Below are 18,491 nucleotides of genomic sequence, written 5' to 3'. Positions count from 1 at the left end.
CATCTCTGGGTAGACTTTCTGCTTGATTGGTCTTAATTGGCATGAGATCTAGGTTCCTCTCTTTGCATACACCCCTAGCAATATAAATTTATAAGGCATCTTACTTGGAGAGCTAGTCATTAATCATTGTAAATGCTTTATACGGAGGTACAACCCACCCAGATTTAGGACATTTTATGGTGGGAAGTGCCAGTGGCTTTGCCCATTATAAAAGTGTCATTGACGAGTAAATAAGTACATCTCTGTAGATACCATTGTGGCCTAGGAAGGAACCAATAAGAGTAATTAAGCAAATAGGATGTTTCAAGGCTTTAAAGGGAAATAATGGTTACCTGTTACTTGTATGCTGTTCACATCAATGATGAAAGTCTGCAAGTGGACACTTTTATTTCCTTCAATGCCTAAAGCCAGTTCATTTTTTATCTTTTCATCAGATACCCATTGTACAAAGAAGAGACTGAATACCACAATAACGCTGCCATTGCTGCCAAATATGCAATACAAAAGAAGAAATTAGTCATCAAAACAGGGTGGTTAAAATTTTTTGCTATCCTGATTGCTGTGAATAGGCCTATCCCCAGGTAAATAACAGACAGACGACTTAACAAAAAAGCATTAATATTCCAATAATGGTATAAATCTCTCCCCTGTCTTTGAAAGGTAATGAATGTCCTTTAGCTTGCAGGATGACACGTGCAAATCTGGAGACAGAGAAAGTAAGAAAGAGACCCCCACATTTTAGTTGAATAATTTCTTGGTGTGCAGTTAGTTTTCAGTGAGTAATGCAGGAGTAGCAGTGATACTGCCTGCTTTCAGTATATGCTTTCTTCTATATATTGTATTGCTATTAAAAATACACTTCAATATTTCCTCAGATCCAAAGGAAATTAACTCCTGTAACTTTGGTCCTTTTCACACTGGGACTTTAAACACTTTAAAGTGTTTCAGTATCTGTTCTGCTTCCCATGTTTCCAGGAGTTTCACACTTGCAAGATAGTAATGGGACACAGTACCGATGTTTGTCCACGGTATCCCTAATTTCCCCCCCTGCAGACATACTACAATTTTATTTTGAAGCTGCTGCTGAGTTGCATCTGGCCCGATTAATGTCAGTGCAAACTCTGTACTTCCCTTCTGCTTCTCTTCTTTCCGCTCTTCTTTTCCCTGGAAGCTGATTGGTTTGTATAGAATTAACAAATTTAGGGTGCCTCCCCTTTTTATTCAGAGTCATATGGCCATATTCACTCAAACCTGAGTAGATAATGGTCAGACCATGGTTCAGGCCAAATCTCCAGTCCCAAAAGAAGACTTTCCTTCAAAAACTCCTATTGAGTAGTTTCCACATCATTAAAGATGTTACATTTCATTACTTATACTTTGTTTCAACAACATTTCATTGGATCAGCCTTGTTTAGTAATTGGACAGAAAACCTCCAATGAAGACCAGAGTTACAGAGGCCTAGTTTTACTTTGAATTTATTGTATATGGCCATAGGCCTTCACAATTCAAAACCATTAAAAAACAGAAAAATACAAGAATACAAATATAATTATATGCATATAAATAAGATTACTATAAAATGCATTTTACCTAAACTGTAAACGTTAACAACATTAAAACCAAATGGTTTCTAGTAGCTTATAAGACAACAATCCAGAGCTCATTTCGAGGGAGAACGCACAGGAACACAGTTCTGGCAGTTCCCCAAAGAGGTCACATGTCAGGTGGCCCCACTCACCTGACTCTCGGCCATTTGGGGCCCATTTCGGCCTAGATTGGGGCCGAAACAGCCTGGATTGGGCCTATGACGGGTGGTGGGTCACTCTCCCACTCATCAGCAGCCCAATACTGACCATTTGGGGCCCCCTTTCAGCCATTTTCAGCCCCTTTTTGCCATTTTGGTCCCAATTTTGGCCCTCAATGGCCAGGATTGGGTCCAAAATAGCCAGAATAAGTGATGTCACGGGGTATGGCATAAGCAAATCAGTTATACTAATGACACACTTCTGGTGATGGCAAGAGGCATGGCATATGCTGATGAGTTATGCTAATGAGTTATGTTAATGAGTTCCTCCAGCTCTTTTTCTATGAAATGACCCCTGCAACAATCTATATCAGGTGTTTACTCTCCTTGTTGCCACATTTGCCCTTATTTTCCTAGCAGCCAGGGCCTAGAGAGCCATCCTGTTCGAAATTAAAAGGGTCTGTATCTGAAAGTATAAAATTTAGTTTCTCAAAATCAGACAGAGGATAGAGACCAGATAAAATACCCGTGAGAAATTTTCCCCTTGTTTCCTGGTATAACGGACAGTTTAAAACATAGTGTGCTAAATCCTCAATTGAGGTTCCACAGATACATATACACTGATGGATGGGGGGGTTTTGGAATCACCCCAGTAGGATCTCAGTTGGTATAGACTGGAAGCGTAATGACGTAAATGCTACCCTGAGTTTATAGACTGTGATATCAGTCAGATAATGCACTCTAGTATGGTCTTTTTTGATGGTTTTATACCATGGAGCAAATTCCGTTTTACTGATGAAAAATTTATCAGTTAGGGCATCCTCTTTGTAAACTCATTCCTTTAAGTCAACATTGCTTCCTGAAGGCTGGAGTAATTCATCTGGGATGGTATCTTGAGATGCAATGGGGTTACAGAGGCAGGTAATGGCAAATCAGCTCCGTTAGTCACCTGCTGTGAAAATCCCATGATACGTCAGCTATAACTTGATGGCACTCTCCACCATTAGTGTCACCTATGCTCCAAGAATATTAAAAGACAAGTAGGGACTTTCAGGGGCATTTCATTTTCCCCTCCCCCATGTCCTCTTTTCCTTCCTTGCCCTCATAGCCTTTTCCTGCTTTCTTTTCCCTTTCCCACCCACCTTTGTATGCATCCCTGCCTTCAGATTTCCCCCTTCCCCCTCAGTGACTCTTTTCTATGATTCAATTGCATAATGCTGGCTGAAGTGGGCCAAGTTACATGGTCAGGAATCTGTAAGGTCTTGTGGGGAGTACTTCACTTTTTCCTATATCCCCTTCTCCACACTATTTCCTCTTTCCATCTTTCTGGCAGCTTCCATATGCTCATCTTTCCCTAACCACTACACTACACTGTTTTTTGAGGAGGGAGTGCTATTGAACAGTGAATAATGTTCACTGTGCACGTGGGTGAATAATGCAAGGCAAACAGCAGCAAATTGCCAAGACCTGGCCTGGTCCTCCCTCAAAGGCCAAAACAGCTCCAGAAAGAGCCCTCTTTCCTCTGCCTTTTATTGAGAGAAACAAAGCATGCAATATGGCTAAACAGTTATGGTTGTCTAGCAACAGTCATTGAGGGAAACTTTTTTCTGCAAACCTGGGGCATTTTTCAGATGTGTAGGAAGATCTTTGTCAGTTATTAACGCCAGTCTCTGGATTTAAGTATCCTCGGATCTTTTCCACTTGGCTATTAGTATGTAAGATTATCTTTATACATAAAAGGCAAACCATGTTGCTGATAATGCACATTTTATCCTGGTGTACCTGCGCAAGAGCACCAGGATAAAAAGAGTGTCATGGCCAATATGACCTCCAGAAGACACTATGGCAGTGGGATGGCCAGGCAAGCCAGCCTGCCTCTCCAGAGACCAGTGCAGCGGTGGGAAGGCCAAGCAAACCAGCCTGTCCTTCTGGAGGCCAGGCAAGTTGGCTCGTCCCTCCGGAGGCCACATTGTTTTCTAGGGCCTGTTTTTTTAAAGACAGGCTCTTTTGCTAGTATAAAATAAAATCAGTAAATGTTTTCAGTAGCTTTCCATGTAATCCATCTGCCCCTGGAGCCTTAACTCATTTAAATCTTTTCTATCTTGTTACATATTTTGGACTACAGGTCACTCCTCACTCACATTGTTTGTTCAGCTTTTCCTGGGCTCGACATAATTCGTCTTATGGGAGCAGACCAAGGCTAATCAAGAGTTAAGTTGTTATACCTTGTATCTATCACTTGTTAAAATTTCACAAGCTTCCCCAAGCAATAAGCTTATCTCTTTCCTTCTTCCTCTTTTTTATAACATAGCCAAAGAATCCTCTTGAGCACATTTCTTCAGGGTTTCAAGCCTTGGTAGTCTGTCCAGTTGTTCCTCAAGTCCTTTGAAATCAGCCTCCTAACATGTAATTTTGCTCAGTTTTCACATTCCTTTTTATCACAAATTCCAGGATGATATTAGAATGGTGATACTAGGCTACATTAAAAATTTCAGAAATATCAACAATGATGGGGAAAATCAAATCAATTATCAGAGAAATAGATCTAGAACTGAACAACTTCCTCTGACTGCAAGAGCTCCTTGCTTACATGGGTCCTAAAAATCTTAGCCAATTACATGGTGCTCGCAATTTGTGTCATGATTCAAGGAGAAGTAGTTGATGATATTGATAATATTGTTACAATTCATAATAATTATATTGTTACAAATAATGTGGCCTGTAATCCTTCACATAGTATACCTAACAATCGCTATGCATTTGCTGGTACTTCAGGTGTACCTGCCAAAGATAGCAGTCAATATAGACTTTGAATTTACTCACCTGAAGTGCAAAACGTCACATCTCTTATATTCATTTTGAACGTCACTTGATTGAAAGATATCATCTACCTAGATAAATATATATAAATATATAATATGAAGGAGACAAATGACGTCTTTTTGGGGGGATTAGTAACTGTCAGTACCTATCTGCAAATCTTTGTACAGTAAAAGAAGTACTTTTTAAAAATATCTTTCAGGTAAATTAAAAGGAATAATCTAACTGGCTTTTCTTATAAAAACCAAAACACTACTGTTCATTGGAGGCCAATAAACTCATACTAAATAAATTCAGTGCTGCATACTGTGATGCCATTGAGCTTTGGTACATCAGTAGTTAATGTAACAACTCCAAACTCAGGTTTGCTATTGCGGTGCACCTGGGCAGAAACATCCCAATTAACATCTCAAGGCCACTCCAGCTGGAGAGTGATACTGCCTGACTTTAATGTTGGGAGCAGAGAGTAAAGTGCAATTGCATCCATGTTCTGGAATGTACTAGGAACTGGCCCTGATTGGTCAATGCGAACCCAAAGCCTATAACAGCCCTAAGATCCAGCTAGGAAAGTGATAGGCAATGCTATGGTGGTAACAATGGTGATTAGAGTAAATGGAGAAGCTTTGATACGCTATTTTCTTCATACACGTTTTTCCATTAGTAGTTTGAAATTGACAAAGTCCGTGTCAATGAAGTTGTAATGAAGAAGGTGATTACATTTCCTAATGAATTTATTGGACATTGTTTTAGAAAAAGCTACTTCCACTTTGGTGACCAGTTCTACATACAAGCTAAGGGCATTGCGATGGACTACTTTGCAGCCCCCAGTATCGCAAATATCTATATGACTGAGCAAGAGAAACTGTATATCATGAACGAGGATCCTAATCCTTTCTATAAAAATATTTTGTACTATTGCAGATACATATACAATCTTTATTTCCTCTATAATGATATAAATACAATTGAATCCTTTGGCTCATGGCTTAATTCAGTCAATCCCCACATACAATACTCGTGGCAATACGGTAGGGACAATGTTAACTACCTGGATGTAATAACTTACAGGAATGCTTCCAATACCATCAGTATACGTCCATTCTGTAAAAAAACGGATAGAAACTCCTACTTACAGTTTGAATCATTTCACCCTTCACATCTAAAATGGAATTTACCTAGGGGACAATTCCTAAGACTTAGGAGGAATGCCACTCAGCAACAAGACTACATGAAAGCAAGAGATAAGTTAAGTCAGGATCTCTTCAATAGAGGCTATCCAATGGAACTGATAGATAGAGCAAATAAGCATGCTGCCAGTGTAGCAAGAGAGGACCTCTTACAGTCCAAGAATAGGGAAACTCACAATGGACTCTGGTGGTCATTAGAATACACACATGTGGCTGAAAGTATTACTAATATAGTTAAGAAACACTGGCATTTGTTAGGTGGTATCCCTGGTTGTGATACTATACCTCACATAGAATACAGGAGAACGTGTAATCTGAAGGATGTACTTGTAAATTCTGATTTCAGCAAATAAGGAGGCGGAATGGAACAGGAGGAATCTAGTTCCCCTCTATCAGGACACTACAAATGTCACAGATGCAATATTTGCAGTCTAGCAGCCACGAGCAAACAATTTACTTGTAGATCTTCTGGTTGTACCCTCACTTTAAGAGATTTCTCCACATGTAGTACACCATTGGTACAACACTTTCTAGATATACATAAGGACCCTAGGGAATTCCGCTTCACAGTTTTACAAGTAATTACGGATGTAGCATCCTCCAATTTAAAACAAAAATTATTAAGGAGGGAAGCGTTTTGGATCTTCCAATTAAATACTGTACATCCGCAAGGATTGAATAAAAATTTAGACTGGTCTTGTTACCTATGATGACAGGGGTTTCGTTTCTGTATGTGAGATCATCTAGCCTTTTACACCCTGTTACATCATGGTGGCTTTGTGAACTCTGATTCTGTAAATGTCACACTATGTCTTTAATTGAGCGATTGGGCTTTTCCCGCAGCATGTTACATTGAATATAAATTAGATGTATTCTTGGATTCTCGGGTATCTGTGATTCCAATTGGATTGAGAGATGGGAAGTTTCGTAAGCATATGGAGTTCTTGTGAGTATGGAAATAGAGGAATTATGTCATACACTATTTCTGTGTCAGGTAAGATTTGTATTGCTATTGTGTATTATTATTGTTGTTGTTTAGGGAGACAACTGCTAAAAGAACCCTCTTAATAAAGGGAATATGAAACAGGGGAGATGCTGACATCCTGTTGAGAGGTTCTGGACAGCTGTGAATTCTCCTATTCGAGACTGGCCACCTGGTGTTTCTCCTGCCCGGGAGACAGCATCCTTGTGAGCCACTTCCATTGCAGGGATTCTCCTGGAAAAGAGACTAAGCGATTTACTATAGAATTTTTCCCAGCCTCATCTTTGAATTGCATAAAGAAATAGATGTAATCACCTTCTTCATTACAACTTCATTGACACGGACTTTGTCAATTTCAAACTACTAATGGCAAAATGTGTATGAAGTGGATACTGATGATTGTAATTGCGTAATCAACACATTATTGATTAAGATTGCATAGTGCACTTCAAAAGAGAGTAAATGTCAATTTCTTTGACTTTTGTATTAAAGTGACGTACTTTTGTATATTGTTGCATTGTGCACTTTAAAAAGTTGATTGTATTCGCGGTAGAGTCTTTTTCACTGTTAGAGTCTTAAGGGAAGCAAAGATGAAATTAACAAACCCTCTGAGGAGTGATCTCCACTGGCTCTGTCTTTTTAAACTATTCTCGTGTTGAGAGGTAAAATTTAAACTATGCTTCCCAGCTAACATTCCATCTCCCTACACTTGGGTTAAAAAAAACCCTAAAGAACATTTAATGTAACTAAAAATATGACACAGTTGGGTAGTGGTGAGAAATTATTGCCTAATCCATGACAAAAGCTGGGATGAAAACAATGTATTGTAATGCTTGAGCCCCCCTGCAGGCGCTCAACAGAACAGGACATAGTTCTCCCTCTAATCTAAAGACCCTCTAAGTTCTAAATGGATTGAACAAGGAGGTTCAGTTTTACAAACCCTAAAATAGGTCCCTCTTAGTGCAGCTACTTCACTGATTCCTGCTTTGGAGGGATGGTGGTGGCTCTGGCCATGGGCATTTTTTAAAAAAAACCTGCCTGATTCATTTCATTTTCCTACTCTTACAGTGACTCTCCACTGAAAACGCTTCCTTTGCCATACTTACTTGTTGTGGTCTGTTGTTTGTTTCCTTTCACAAAGTGAGGAAGGAGCAAGCTGGAACAGCAGTTCTGCTATTATTGCTTTTTCGTTGGGAGCGGGAGTGGGTGTTTTCCCAATCAATTGATATCAAAATTACAGGTAAGCTTGCGCTGCCTGACCACTAAAGACCACCCATAGTTCAAGCAAATTGGACCAAACAGTCCAATTCTATAGGCCCCTGAACAAGGTTCCCCAGCTATTCTATTTGCAGAGAAAGAAAGGGCTCTGCCCCCAAAAGGAAGGAAGAAAAATGTAGAACTGCAGGTCTGTGGGGCCCTGCACATGGCATGCACTGGCCAGGTGATGCTCCTGGGAAATTCAGAAAAACAAAGAAAAACAAGATGTCTGCTGCTGGTAAGAACTTAAATACAAAAAACTATACAGACTTTTTTTGGTAGGGGGAGGGTTCGTAATGCCTAAGGCTCCCAGATTTGTGTAACCGTTCTGGAAAATCAGGTAACAACCCAAAACAGTGATTTTAGCACAACTGAATGCACGCCATTTGTGTATGACTTGCACCACCTGATTTCTGCACACTTCAGGTTTTTAAAAAGTTTTTAATGTAATTTTCAGCTGATTCTTACCATTTGCTGGACATCAAAGGCAAGACTTTTAAAGGCTGTTGATGATTTGTCTTGCAATATCAAGCTGAAAGATGCTCCTGACAGTATCATGAATGTACCTTGGGCTGCATGAATATTACCACCTGATATAGATTAAAGGGAAAATATATGATGAGTTTCTCATTTTGCATTTTTAGAGCTCTTCTTCATGTTTTATTACAAGCTTAAAATTAGATTCACAGGCAAGCAATGGAAGACAATTTATTATTTATGACCATACTATATGAGAGAATCTCAGAATTTTCATGTACATTTTCAGCAGGCCTGGTGTTAATTTTCCACCTTTATCTGGGCATATATGCTTTCTGTGGTATGGTTTGACCATTATTTTCCTAAGAGCCTGTAAGCTTAATGCAGAAGAGATTGTTCATGCTCCTTGCATGATATCCAAAGGCATATTTGTCTCACAGTAGCTACAGGATTGGATGCTGCTAAGGGAATGCATTTCTGTCATTCAAATGAGACATCTGCTCATCTCCTTTTCCACTGCAGATAAAACTGATCCTGAAATTCTGCTCCTGAGGGACAAAGAATCTTGAGGAATAACATCCAAAGGCATTTTCTGTCTCACAACAACCACACGTTGAATGCTGCTAATGGAAAGCAGGATCAAAGGTTTGTAGCAACTCCTTCCATTAGCTGAAATTTGCTACAGGTTTCAAGCCATATCTCTTTCTCATTCTCTCTCCTTGTACCGCTCTCTTTGTATTCTCTCTCTCATTCTCTCTCCTTGTACCTCTCCCACTGAGAAAGGATTACATAATGTGTCAGTACGTGTGTCAGTAGGAAGAGATATTTAATAAACATCCCCCCCCTCCAGTCAGAATAAAGAGGCAGACACAAGGCTTAGGTAATAAAGGGCCACTTTTTATTTTGGCAACAGCATGAACTGCAACAACTCAAAATCTAGCAAGGGCCTAACCAGCGGTACAGGTCAAGCCCTGGGGTCACTACACCTGGATCCTGCCTTGACCTGTCTGGGCGAGACCCGCTGCCCCAGATGCGAGCCATCCAAATACATGGCTGGGATATGGTCAGCCTGGCAGATGGTTTCCCCCTTAAAGCTCCAAGCAGCCCCAACATGGAGCATGAGGGAAGGACTTGTCCACAGGAACCCACCAGGCAGCCTGCCCTTTCAACTGGCTGCCATAAAGCATGCCAGCTGATCCTGACAGAACCCTAATATTCCCACCAATGGGGGCGTGCCAAGGGTACTCACTGTCCTGCTAACATCCCCCCAACTAAATCCTGCCAACGCTAAGGCTGAGCCTCTGCTCAGGCCTTCGCACCCCACAGGTAACTTAATGTAAGGTGCATCCCTTGCCTTAGGTCATCTAAAAATATGCTGTTGCCTGCCACTGAAAGGTGGACCCCATCACCTCTGTAGAGGTCAGCCAAATGGGCCTTAATCCTGGGATGGGGAAGATAAATGCCCAACCCATTCCCCAAAGCTAACTGGAGGGCCATATTGGCCCTGTGCCTAGCCCCTTCTACCCCTTTGGGGTCCAAAGCTTCATGCCACACCTGGTGCTGAAGTATCTCTGACCAAATAATTAGGACACTGGGCTACTGCTTGCTAATCCACTGCAAGTCAGCCTGTGCCTGCAAAGTAAGGGCCTTACCCTTTACAAGTCCAAGGTCATTACCTCCCGGTGAATGACCAATATGTCAGGCGGAGGGCCACTCCTCCCCTCAAATAGCAAAGGCAGCAGCCCTGGCCAGCATAGGCCACAGCGGCCCTGCCACTCAACCATGGCCCACTCACTTAACCCAAGCTGGGACCCGATGGCCATCCTCTTGGCTTGGTGGGCCACCCAAAAAAGCATGCTGTGTTCGCATATAAGAATCTGCAGCCTTCCATGGTGAAACACAGCACCCAAAGAAAAAACAAGTCAGTTGAGGTTCCCAGTGCCTAGTGGGTGGATGTACGAATGATAAGCCTTGGACCTCCACTGGCCCACCCGCTGGATAACCTGACTAGGGTAACCCATGGCTGCAGCTGTCGAGGCTGACCCAATCCGAAAGGAATGGGTGCCGAATTTAACATTTTGCAGACCCAATCTGGTCAGAGCCCATCCAGTAACTGTCTAGAACTGGTACTTAGTCAAGGGGGCTCCATCAATGTGATGAAACAAAAAACCCCCATTGTCCCCACGAAGTGCAATATATTCCTTCAAAGCCGAGGCTGGGCACAACTCTATGTCTGCACAAGGACCCAGCTGGATAACAGACCCCCGCTGTAACTGATCCATCTTAGAACGCCTAATGTTTAAAGTAACATTATCCCCCACAAACTTTACATCTTCGGTCATTAAGGCCCTACCTGACTGGGCAACCAGTTCACTTATTCTAAGTGCCCCCCAAAAAGACTGTCAGTGCAGCTGCAAGAAATAGAGCCGCCTCGTAACAAGAACAGTACACTGAACTCCATACCAAACTAAGGCCACTGAGGATGGCTGGAGTCATAGGCTCCCTATCATCCCTTGGTCTGGCTGCCTCCCAGGACCAACCCTCTAACATCTTCCTAAGGCAGAAATCCCCAGTGGATTCCGCAAACCCGCAAGCTTTGCTGGCAAACGGAACGCTGCCAGCTGGCCCCTAATTGACTTTACCGCTAAGCCCCTAGCCCTCAGTTGAACACAAAACTGCATAAGGTGATCAACCGGAATTGGCCACACCTGTTGCAGACCCTGATCATTCCTAAACTCCAAAAACTGCCTCACTGCACTATCATAGGACCTCTGTGTGCTGGGGGCAATGCTTAGCTAGATGGCCCTGTAGGCTTCAACCTTCCAAGCTGCCATAGTTCCTGTGGCATCTGGGCGGGCATCAGGTCAACCTCTGGGGCAAGCTGATGAAATTGTTCCATCTGTAGGCGAGACAAAGCATCCACTACCCCATTATCCCACCCTGGGACATGCTTGGCCATGAACACAATGTTCAATTTCAAGCAGCGAAGAGTGAAAGCTCTAACTAGCCTCATGATCCTTCATGACTTATAAGTAAGGGTGTTCACGACATGAACCACTGCCAGATTGTCACACCAGAAGTGCATGGTGTGATTGGCCAGGTCCCGTCCCCATAGGAATACCACAACTAGAATAGGAAAAAATTCAAGAAACGTAAGGTCCCAACTGAGGCCCTGCTCGACCCAATCTGATGGCGACTGTTTGGCACACTAGTGCCCATGAAAGAATACCCCAAATCCAAGGGAGCCGGAGGTGTCAGAGTACACCTGCAACTCTGCTTCCAGCAAAAGATTGTCGCTCCAAAAGGAGACACCATTAAATGCCTGTAAAAATACATCCCAAACCATAAGGTCCTCCCTGATCCCGGCATCTATCCAGAGCCTGTGATGGGAAAGCCTTAATTTGCCTTAAGCAACCCCAACCAGGAGCCACCATTCTACGTTTAAGTGGCCTACAGGCTGCTGTAACTCAATCAGAGATACTCTATGCCACTCTTTAAATGAGGCAAGCCACACCCTGAGGTCAGCAAGCTTTTCCGGTGGCAGCCTGGAGGTTTGATGGACAGTGTCCAGTTCAATACGCAGAAAAGTGAGGGCAGTGTCAGGGCCCTCGTTTTTTTTGTGGGCCAATGGGACCCCCAATTGTGCTACTAGATTAATGAAGTCCTCCAAGAGCCCAGTGCATTGGCTGGTTCCAGAAGGCCCCACGAAAAGGTAATCATCCAGATATTGAATGGTGTCCCAACAGTGAAGCTGGTGACACAATGCCCATTCAAGGAAGGAGCTGAAGCATTCAAAGACTTCACAGGAAATCAAGCACCCTATGGGTAATGCTCTGTCCATATAGAAATGACCTTCAAAAAAGAAACCCAACAGCTCAAAGTCCTCTGGATGAACTGGGAGAAGGCAAAACGCTGACTTAATGTCGCTTTTGGCCATCTAAATGCCCTGTCCACAATGCCTGACAACCCTAACTGCCTGATCAAAGAATGTATACCTCACTGAGCAAAGGTGATCAGGGATAGCATCATTAACTGATCCCCCCACCCCCGGAGTAAGAGAGGTGGTGTATCAGCCGGAACTCGCCCCTGCTTTCTTCGGCACCACACCCAAGGGGGAGACCTGCAAACGTGGAACTGGTGGGACCGCAAAGGAGCCCAACACCCGACCCTCGGCACACACCTTAGCAATCTTTTCCCTGATGATCCCTTCCATACCAGCGACTGATCGAAGATTGGCTGCCATGAAAGGGGCCCTGGGGCCCTGGAAAGGGATCCTGAAACCAAACTTAAACCCATTAAACAAAAACAAAGTGTCTTTGCACTTAGGGTAAATATCCAAGAGCCACTTAAGTTCCCTCAGTCTTATTGGGCTGGGACCCTTTACCAGCTTGCTGCTGGGAGTTACCACCAGCCCCACCCCCTCTCCTGCCCCTGCCTCTATAGTGCCTAGGGCAGAAGTTAAAAGCACCCATGCTTGAACCTGCATGGTTTCCTTGCGCACATCCCCTGATACGTGAAGTCCCAGCACAACAGCCGTGCTTGAACTGGCTGACCCACAAACCCACGGGTGCTGGAAGTAGCGGAGGAGCACTGGACTAAATGGCTGCTGTTGGGACGGTCTCCAAGGTTAGTCTTTGCTGGATCCATCACCTGCAGCCAAAGCTGCTGGAGAATCTTATCCCACGGGAAAGCAGGGTTCATTGCAGCCCTCATACGGAATTCTTCATCATACTGCATTCAAGCAGCACCAACAAAGCCTGTATACCCTTTGTATATTATGTCCAGGTACTGGAACAGAGATGCAGCCCTCTATGGTTGCACCCTAGCAATTACTCTTGCATAAATCAGGAACCCAGGGAGCCAATTAGCTCAGCTATGGTCGTCCCAGAGCCGTTTCAGCCGCTTCTTGTCCCTATCATCAAGGTCTTCTTTGTCCTTCTTCTCCAGTTCCCTGTAGAGAAGGGAGAAGACATCAACAAACTCTTCTTTTAAAATCTTGTCCCTAGTAGCTTGAGTAAGATGATCACCCAAGGATAGGGCTATGTCCCCAAATGGAAGGGCCCGAGAAGGAACCAAGCCATAAGGGGTCATTCCTGCAAAGGGGAAGCTCCAAGGAGGAGCATAACTGGGCCAAGTGGAGGAAGGGCCAGGCAAAGATTGGCCATCAAAACCTTGCCAAGAGGCAGTACCCGACTGTGTCAATGTGCCCAGGTCAGCTATAGCAGCCTGTCCACCCATACCTGGTTGCTCCAAGCAGGCCTAATTCCATAGGTGCTTTGACTTTGCATGATGTTCTGCTGCATACTAGATGGATGTGTCCCTGGGAAGGCACAGGGTAGTGGCCTGACCCCAGGGCCCCCATGGTCATATTAACCCCTGTTGACTCAAAGGAGACTTACCATCCACCACTGGGTCCACAGCCACCAGTTCAGTATCAGTCATCAAGCCAGAATCGACTCCCGAAGACTTGTCACTAGACATGGGCGTGAACCAAAAAAAATTAATGAACCAGCAGTTCGCAGTTCGGTGCTGACGACGATCCCGAGATTGTGAACCGCAACGAACATTTCCCGTTACCGAACTGGTTTGCGGTTTGTTGGGCATGGAACAGCCCCTGTGGCACTTACAGAGCCCATATTCCCGGGGAGTCTTTTGCAGGCTCTCCTACAGCCATCACCCAAGTTTGGACAAGATTGCAAAAGGGATCTTGGAGTTATACCCTCTCCAATCCAAGGCCCCCAGGAAACTCCCACAAAAATCCAAGCTCAATTATACTCTGTCTCTCTCCGCAAAGGCTAGCAAGTGGCAAGCAAGAGCTCTGTCCCACTCCACTGTTTGCTGAAAGTGAAACCCATGAAATACAGAATGGGCTCACTGGGTCCAGACAATAGAAGCACACTACCCAAAAAACCCAGTGAAAGGTAAATAAATCAAAGGTTAAAAACATGTCATATGAAATTTACTGAATAATCGAAATGGAAAAAATCCACAAAGTATTAATAAAGGAACAATATCAAGATACAATGAGCAATGTGATTATTCCAAACTTCAGGCTGAAAAAACGAGGGTGAACAAATTTAACATATGCACAATGGTAGAGTCAATAAACACATTATTTGCACAATGGCAGGGTCAGTACACACATTATATCCAAATGGTGATAATAAATTCCAGGAGACACAATAAACAAACAAACAAATAAATAAATAAATGGCAGAGTTCCTCCACAGCCAGAGAATAGCTGGGTATCCTCCTCTGCTACGGGTTTCAGCCAGCAGATTTTCCAGTACCTGTTTCGTTGGTCACTTCATCAGGCAAATTGTCTAACTGGACTGTAAAAGACGTTTACATGTAATCATAACAAATTCATAAACATATGTAGTGACAACAACAATTTGAATTTAATACAACTTACTATTTCACCACGTAATACACTCCCATTACATGACCCAAGCAGTAGTCAGTGAACAATGTCGTTTGGGAACTAATAGCCAATTACACAGATAATGAGTAAGCTAGAAGGAGACCTGAAATCGAACACTTCACAGGATGAGTTTGACGCCCGTAAACAGGATTTAGATCGATGTGTAAAAGAATGTGAGGACAAACTTAGGGAATTGAAGTTGAAAAAATTCAATAGAGACCGTAAGGATTATACTAGTGGGCGGGTTTATCTGTGGAAAGAAGAACCCAATTCTAAACCCCACAAACGTGTCACATGGGCTCGCCCAATAGACACTGGCTCTGAGTTCGAGACCACAGAGCCATCTGAAACTGATACCTCTGGGAACGAAGGTCCCAGTGGGTGTTTTTTGAGAAATAGAACCATGCCCCTTCCACCTAGAGATCGTTTTTTAAGCAAATTTCAACAACGCCCCTTGAGGAGGGGATGGGGGAAGATTTAATGTTTAATTTATCTTCTAAAATATTAACTCCTACAGAAAAAGTGGTTCTGAACAAAGGACTGGGTTAAATCCCCACCCCGAAATATAATGCCTTTAGGACACGGATTGACTTATTTCGGCTCTTTAGACTGATCAAACTTAAAAAACATTTTGGGCTCTTCCCTCTGTGCCGTTGCAAGTGGGCATTAGATATAAATCTTCTTTTTGTCCCCCCACCATGGATCCGATGATAGATACCTTTGAAAAAATCGTATCCAGGAATGTGGCGAAACTAGAGCAGTCCATTTTCCATTCAGGACATAATTTGTCCTTCCAGGAATGGCAGGCCTTGAAATCTCTGAAAGGGGATCCGAATATTATTATTAAACTGGTGGATAAGGGGGGCGGGATTGTGGTTCTTGATAAAAACTTATATGTTCAGGAGACACAGCAGCAATTGGATATTCAGACTGATTATCAGCCAATTTCATTCAATCCTTTATCCCAGATACAAAATATCATCAAAATTGTACTGGATGAAGCTTTGTTAGCTTTTGAGATCGACGACAGGACACATAGGGCTCTTATTAATAGAAACCCCAGAACACCGGTGTTCTATACATTGCCGAAAGTTCATAAAGCAGGCCACCCACCCCCCGATAGACCTATCGTCTCCGGCTCAAACTCGGTACTAGAACCCCTTGCTATCTTCTTGGACCATTTTTTACAACCTATAGTCCAAGGTACTCCGGCGTACCTTAAAGACACCATGGCACTTATCAACTTGTTGGAACCTCTTTCGGTCCCTCCAGAGGCGTTTTTGATGACCCTAGATGTGAGCTCCTTATATACTTCCATCCTGCATACAGGAGCACGTGAAGTCGTGGAGGCTGCCCTTTACCAGAGACCATCTCAGCAGCCCTCCACCCCCTTCCTCCTGAATCTCTTAGATATCTTCTTGGAGCGCAATTATTTTAAATTTAACAACCAATACTATTATCAGGTGAGAGGAGTAGCCATGGGCTGCGCTGCAGCTCCGAGTATCGCCAACCTCTTCATGGCACGCCTCGAGACAGAGCATATTTTAAATACAGATTCCAACCCCGCATCAGATCAGATCACATTTTATAGGAGATTTATAGATGATATTTTAATTATCCTGAAGCGGGGGGCATCAGCAGCACCCCTAGCGACTTGGCTAAACACCTTGGACCCCAATATTAGCTTTACTTGGCAAGGCAGTTCCACCACATTAATTTCTTGGATGTGATCATTTATAAACTGACCGTAACATCTTTAGGGGTCTGCCCCTTTAAGAAATCAACAGACCGTAATTCATATCTTCATTACTCATCCTTCCATCCGCCCCACCTCCAGAATAACATTCCGGCTGGCCAGTATCTTAGAATTAAACGGAATTCTACAGAACCGAGAGATTACAAAATAGGAAGTAGGGCTCTGGATATATCCTTCCTACAGAGAGGATATCCACATTCAATATTGTATAAGGCTAAAAACAAGGGGTCTTCATATAACCGTCACCAACTGTTGACTCCTAGTAACAGGGAATCGGACTGGCATATCAGTTGGGCATTGGACTACACTCACCTGGCCCCGGCAATTATAAAAATCATTCGGCGACACTGACATATAGTTTCTGGCATAAGCGGCTGCGAAACCACTCCTTGGATCGGCTATCGGGGAACAAAAAACCTGCGAGACTATTTAGTCCAGTCAGAATTTAGACAGGAGATCCCTGCTAAAGCTTCTCCTGTTGGACACTTTGCCTGTGGGGACTGTAATGTCTGCCAGTATATGATTAAATTGCAGGACATTGCAGCCCGGGATGGAAAACGCCCCCCTTTTGCTAGTTCCTTCTCTGCCTGTAGAACTGCCAATGTCATTTATATCATTCAATGTAACTGTCCTCTATCCTATGTAGGGAGTACCAGCAGACCCTTGAAGGTGAGGATACAAGAGCATTTCTCACGCATCAGAAACAAGATCAGGGAAGCCCCACTAGCTGATCACTTTTTGCAATATAATCATCGGTTTACTGATTTGAGAATCTCCGTCCTTGGGACGGTGGACAACTCTGGACGGATGGATGGGGATCAGGCACTTCTTAGACTGGAAGCTTTTTGGAACTTCCGTTTAAACAGCCTTGACCCACATGGGTTGAATAATGAACTGGATCTGTCTTGCTATATTTAGCCCTATTGATTTTTGATGAATACCTTTGCTGCCACCTGGTGTTAACTTATGTGTGTTAACTTATGTATGTATACCTTTAATCTTTGGATATGTTGTATCTCTTTAATTGCTTTGAATTCCTGCATGTAACGATGGCTCCTGCGTGTATATTATCTGTGTAATTGGCTATTAGTTCCCAAACGACATTGTTCTCTGACTACTGCTTGGGTCATGTAATGGGAGTGTATTACATGGTGAAATAGTAAGTTGTATTAAATTCAAATTGTTGTTGTCACTACATATGTTTATGAATTTGTTATGATTACATGTAAATATCTTTTACAGTCCAGTTAGACAATTTGCCTGATGAAGTGACCAACGAAACGGGTACTGGAAAATCTGCTGGCTGAAACCCGTAGCAGAGGAGGATACCCAGCTATTCTCTGGCTGTGGAGGAACTCTGCCATTTATTTATTTATTTGTTTGTTTGTTTGTTTGTTTGTTTATTGTGTCTCCTGGAATTTATTATCACCACTTGGATATAATGTGTGTACTGACCCTGCCATTGTGCAAATAATGTGTTTATTGACTCTGCCATTGTGCATATGTTAAATTTGTTCACCCTCGTTTCTTCAGCCTGAAGTTTGGGATAATCACGTTGCTCATTGTATCTTGATATTGTTCCTTTATTAACACTTTGTGGATTTTTTCCATTTCGATTATTCAGTAAATTTCATATGACATGTTTATTAACCTTTGATTTATTTACCTTTCACTGGGTTTTTTGGGTAGTGTGCTTCAAAAGTGAAACCCAGCCTGGGAGCCCATGGCTATTTATAAGCACAGGTCCCATTGAGCAACACAGGAGGTCTGTGTTTGGCTGTCAGAGCTGCCTATCACGGTTTGCAGGGATGAGATTGGAGTGCCCGTGGCTACAGGACACCCC

The 18,491-nt window shown here is 43.1% G+C and overlaps 1 protein-coding gene across 1 annotated transcript in view; it reads right to left on the bottom strand.

Annotated features, from left to right (window-relative positions):
* The window catches only part of TMPRSS15 (transmembrane serine protease 15), a 114,730-nt gene that overhangs the window by 86,702 nt on the left and 9,537 nt on the right, over nucleotides 1–18,491 (bottom strand). Inside the window, exons 2-4 of the mRNA XM_054974419.1 lie at nucleotides 8,460–8,581; nucleotides 4,569–4,636; nucleotides 333–484 (exon numbers count right to left, since the gene is read on the bottom strand). Of these exons, the coding sequence (XP_054830394.1) occupies nucleotides 333–484; nucleotides 4,569–4,636; nucleotides 8,460–8,581 (342 nt within the window). The remainder of the gene's footprint in view (nucleotides 1–332; nucleotides 485–4,568; nucleotides 4,637–8,459; nucleotides 8,582–18,491) is intronic.

The sequence above is a fragment of the Eublepharis macularius genome, chromosome 3, assembly GCF_028583425.1.
Source record: "Eublepharis macularius isolate TG4126 chromosome 3, MPM_Emac_v1.0, whole genome shotgun sequence".
NCBI classification, from domain to species: Eukaryota; Metazoa; Chordata; class Lepidosauria; order Squamata; family Eublepharidae; genus Eublepharis; species Eublepharis macularius.
Note: the sequence above shows the minus strand (reverse complement) of the source record. Positions and strands in the feature narration are given on the sequence as shown.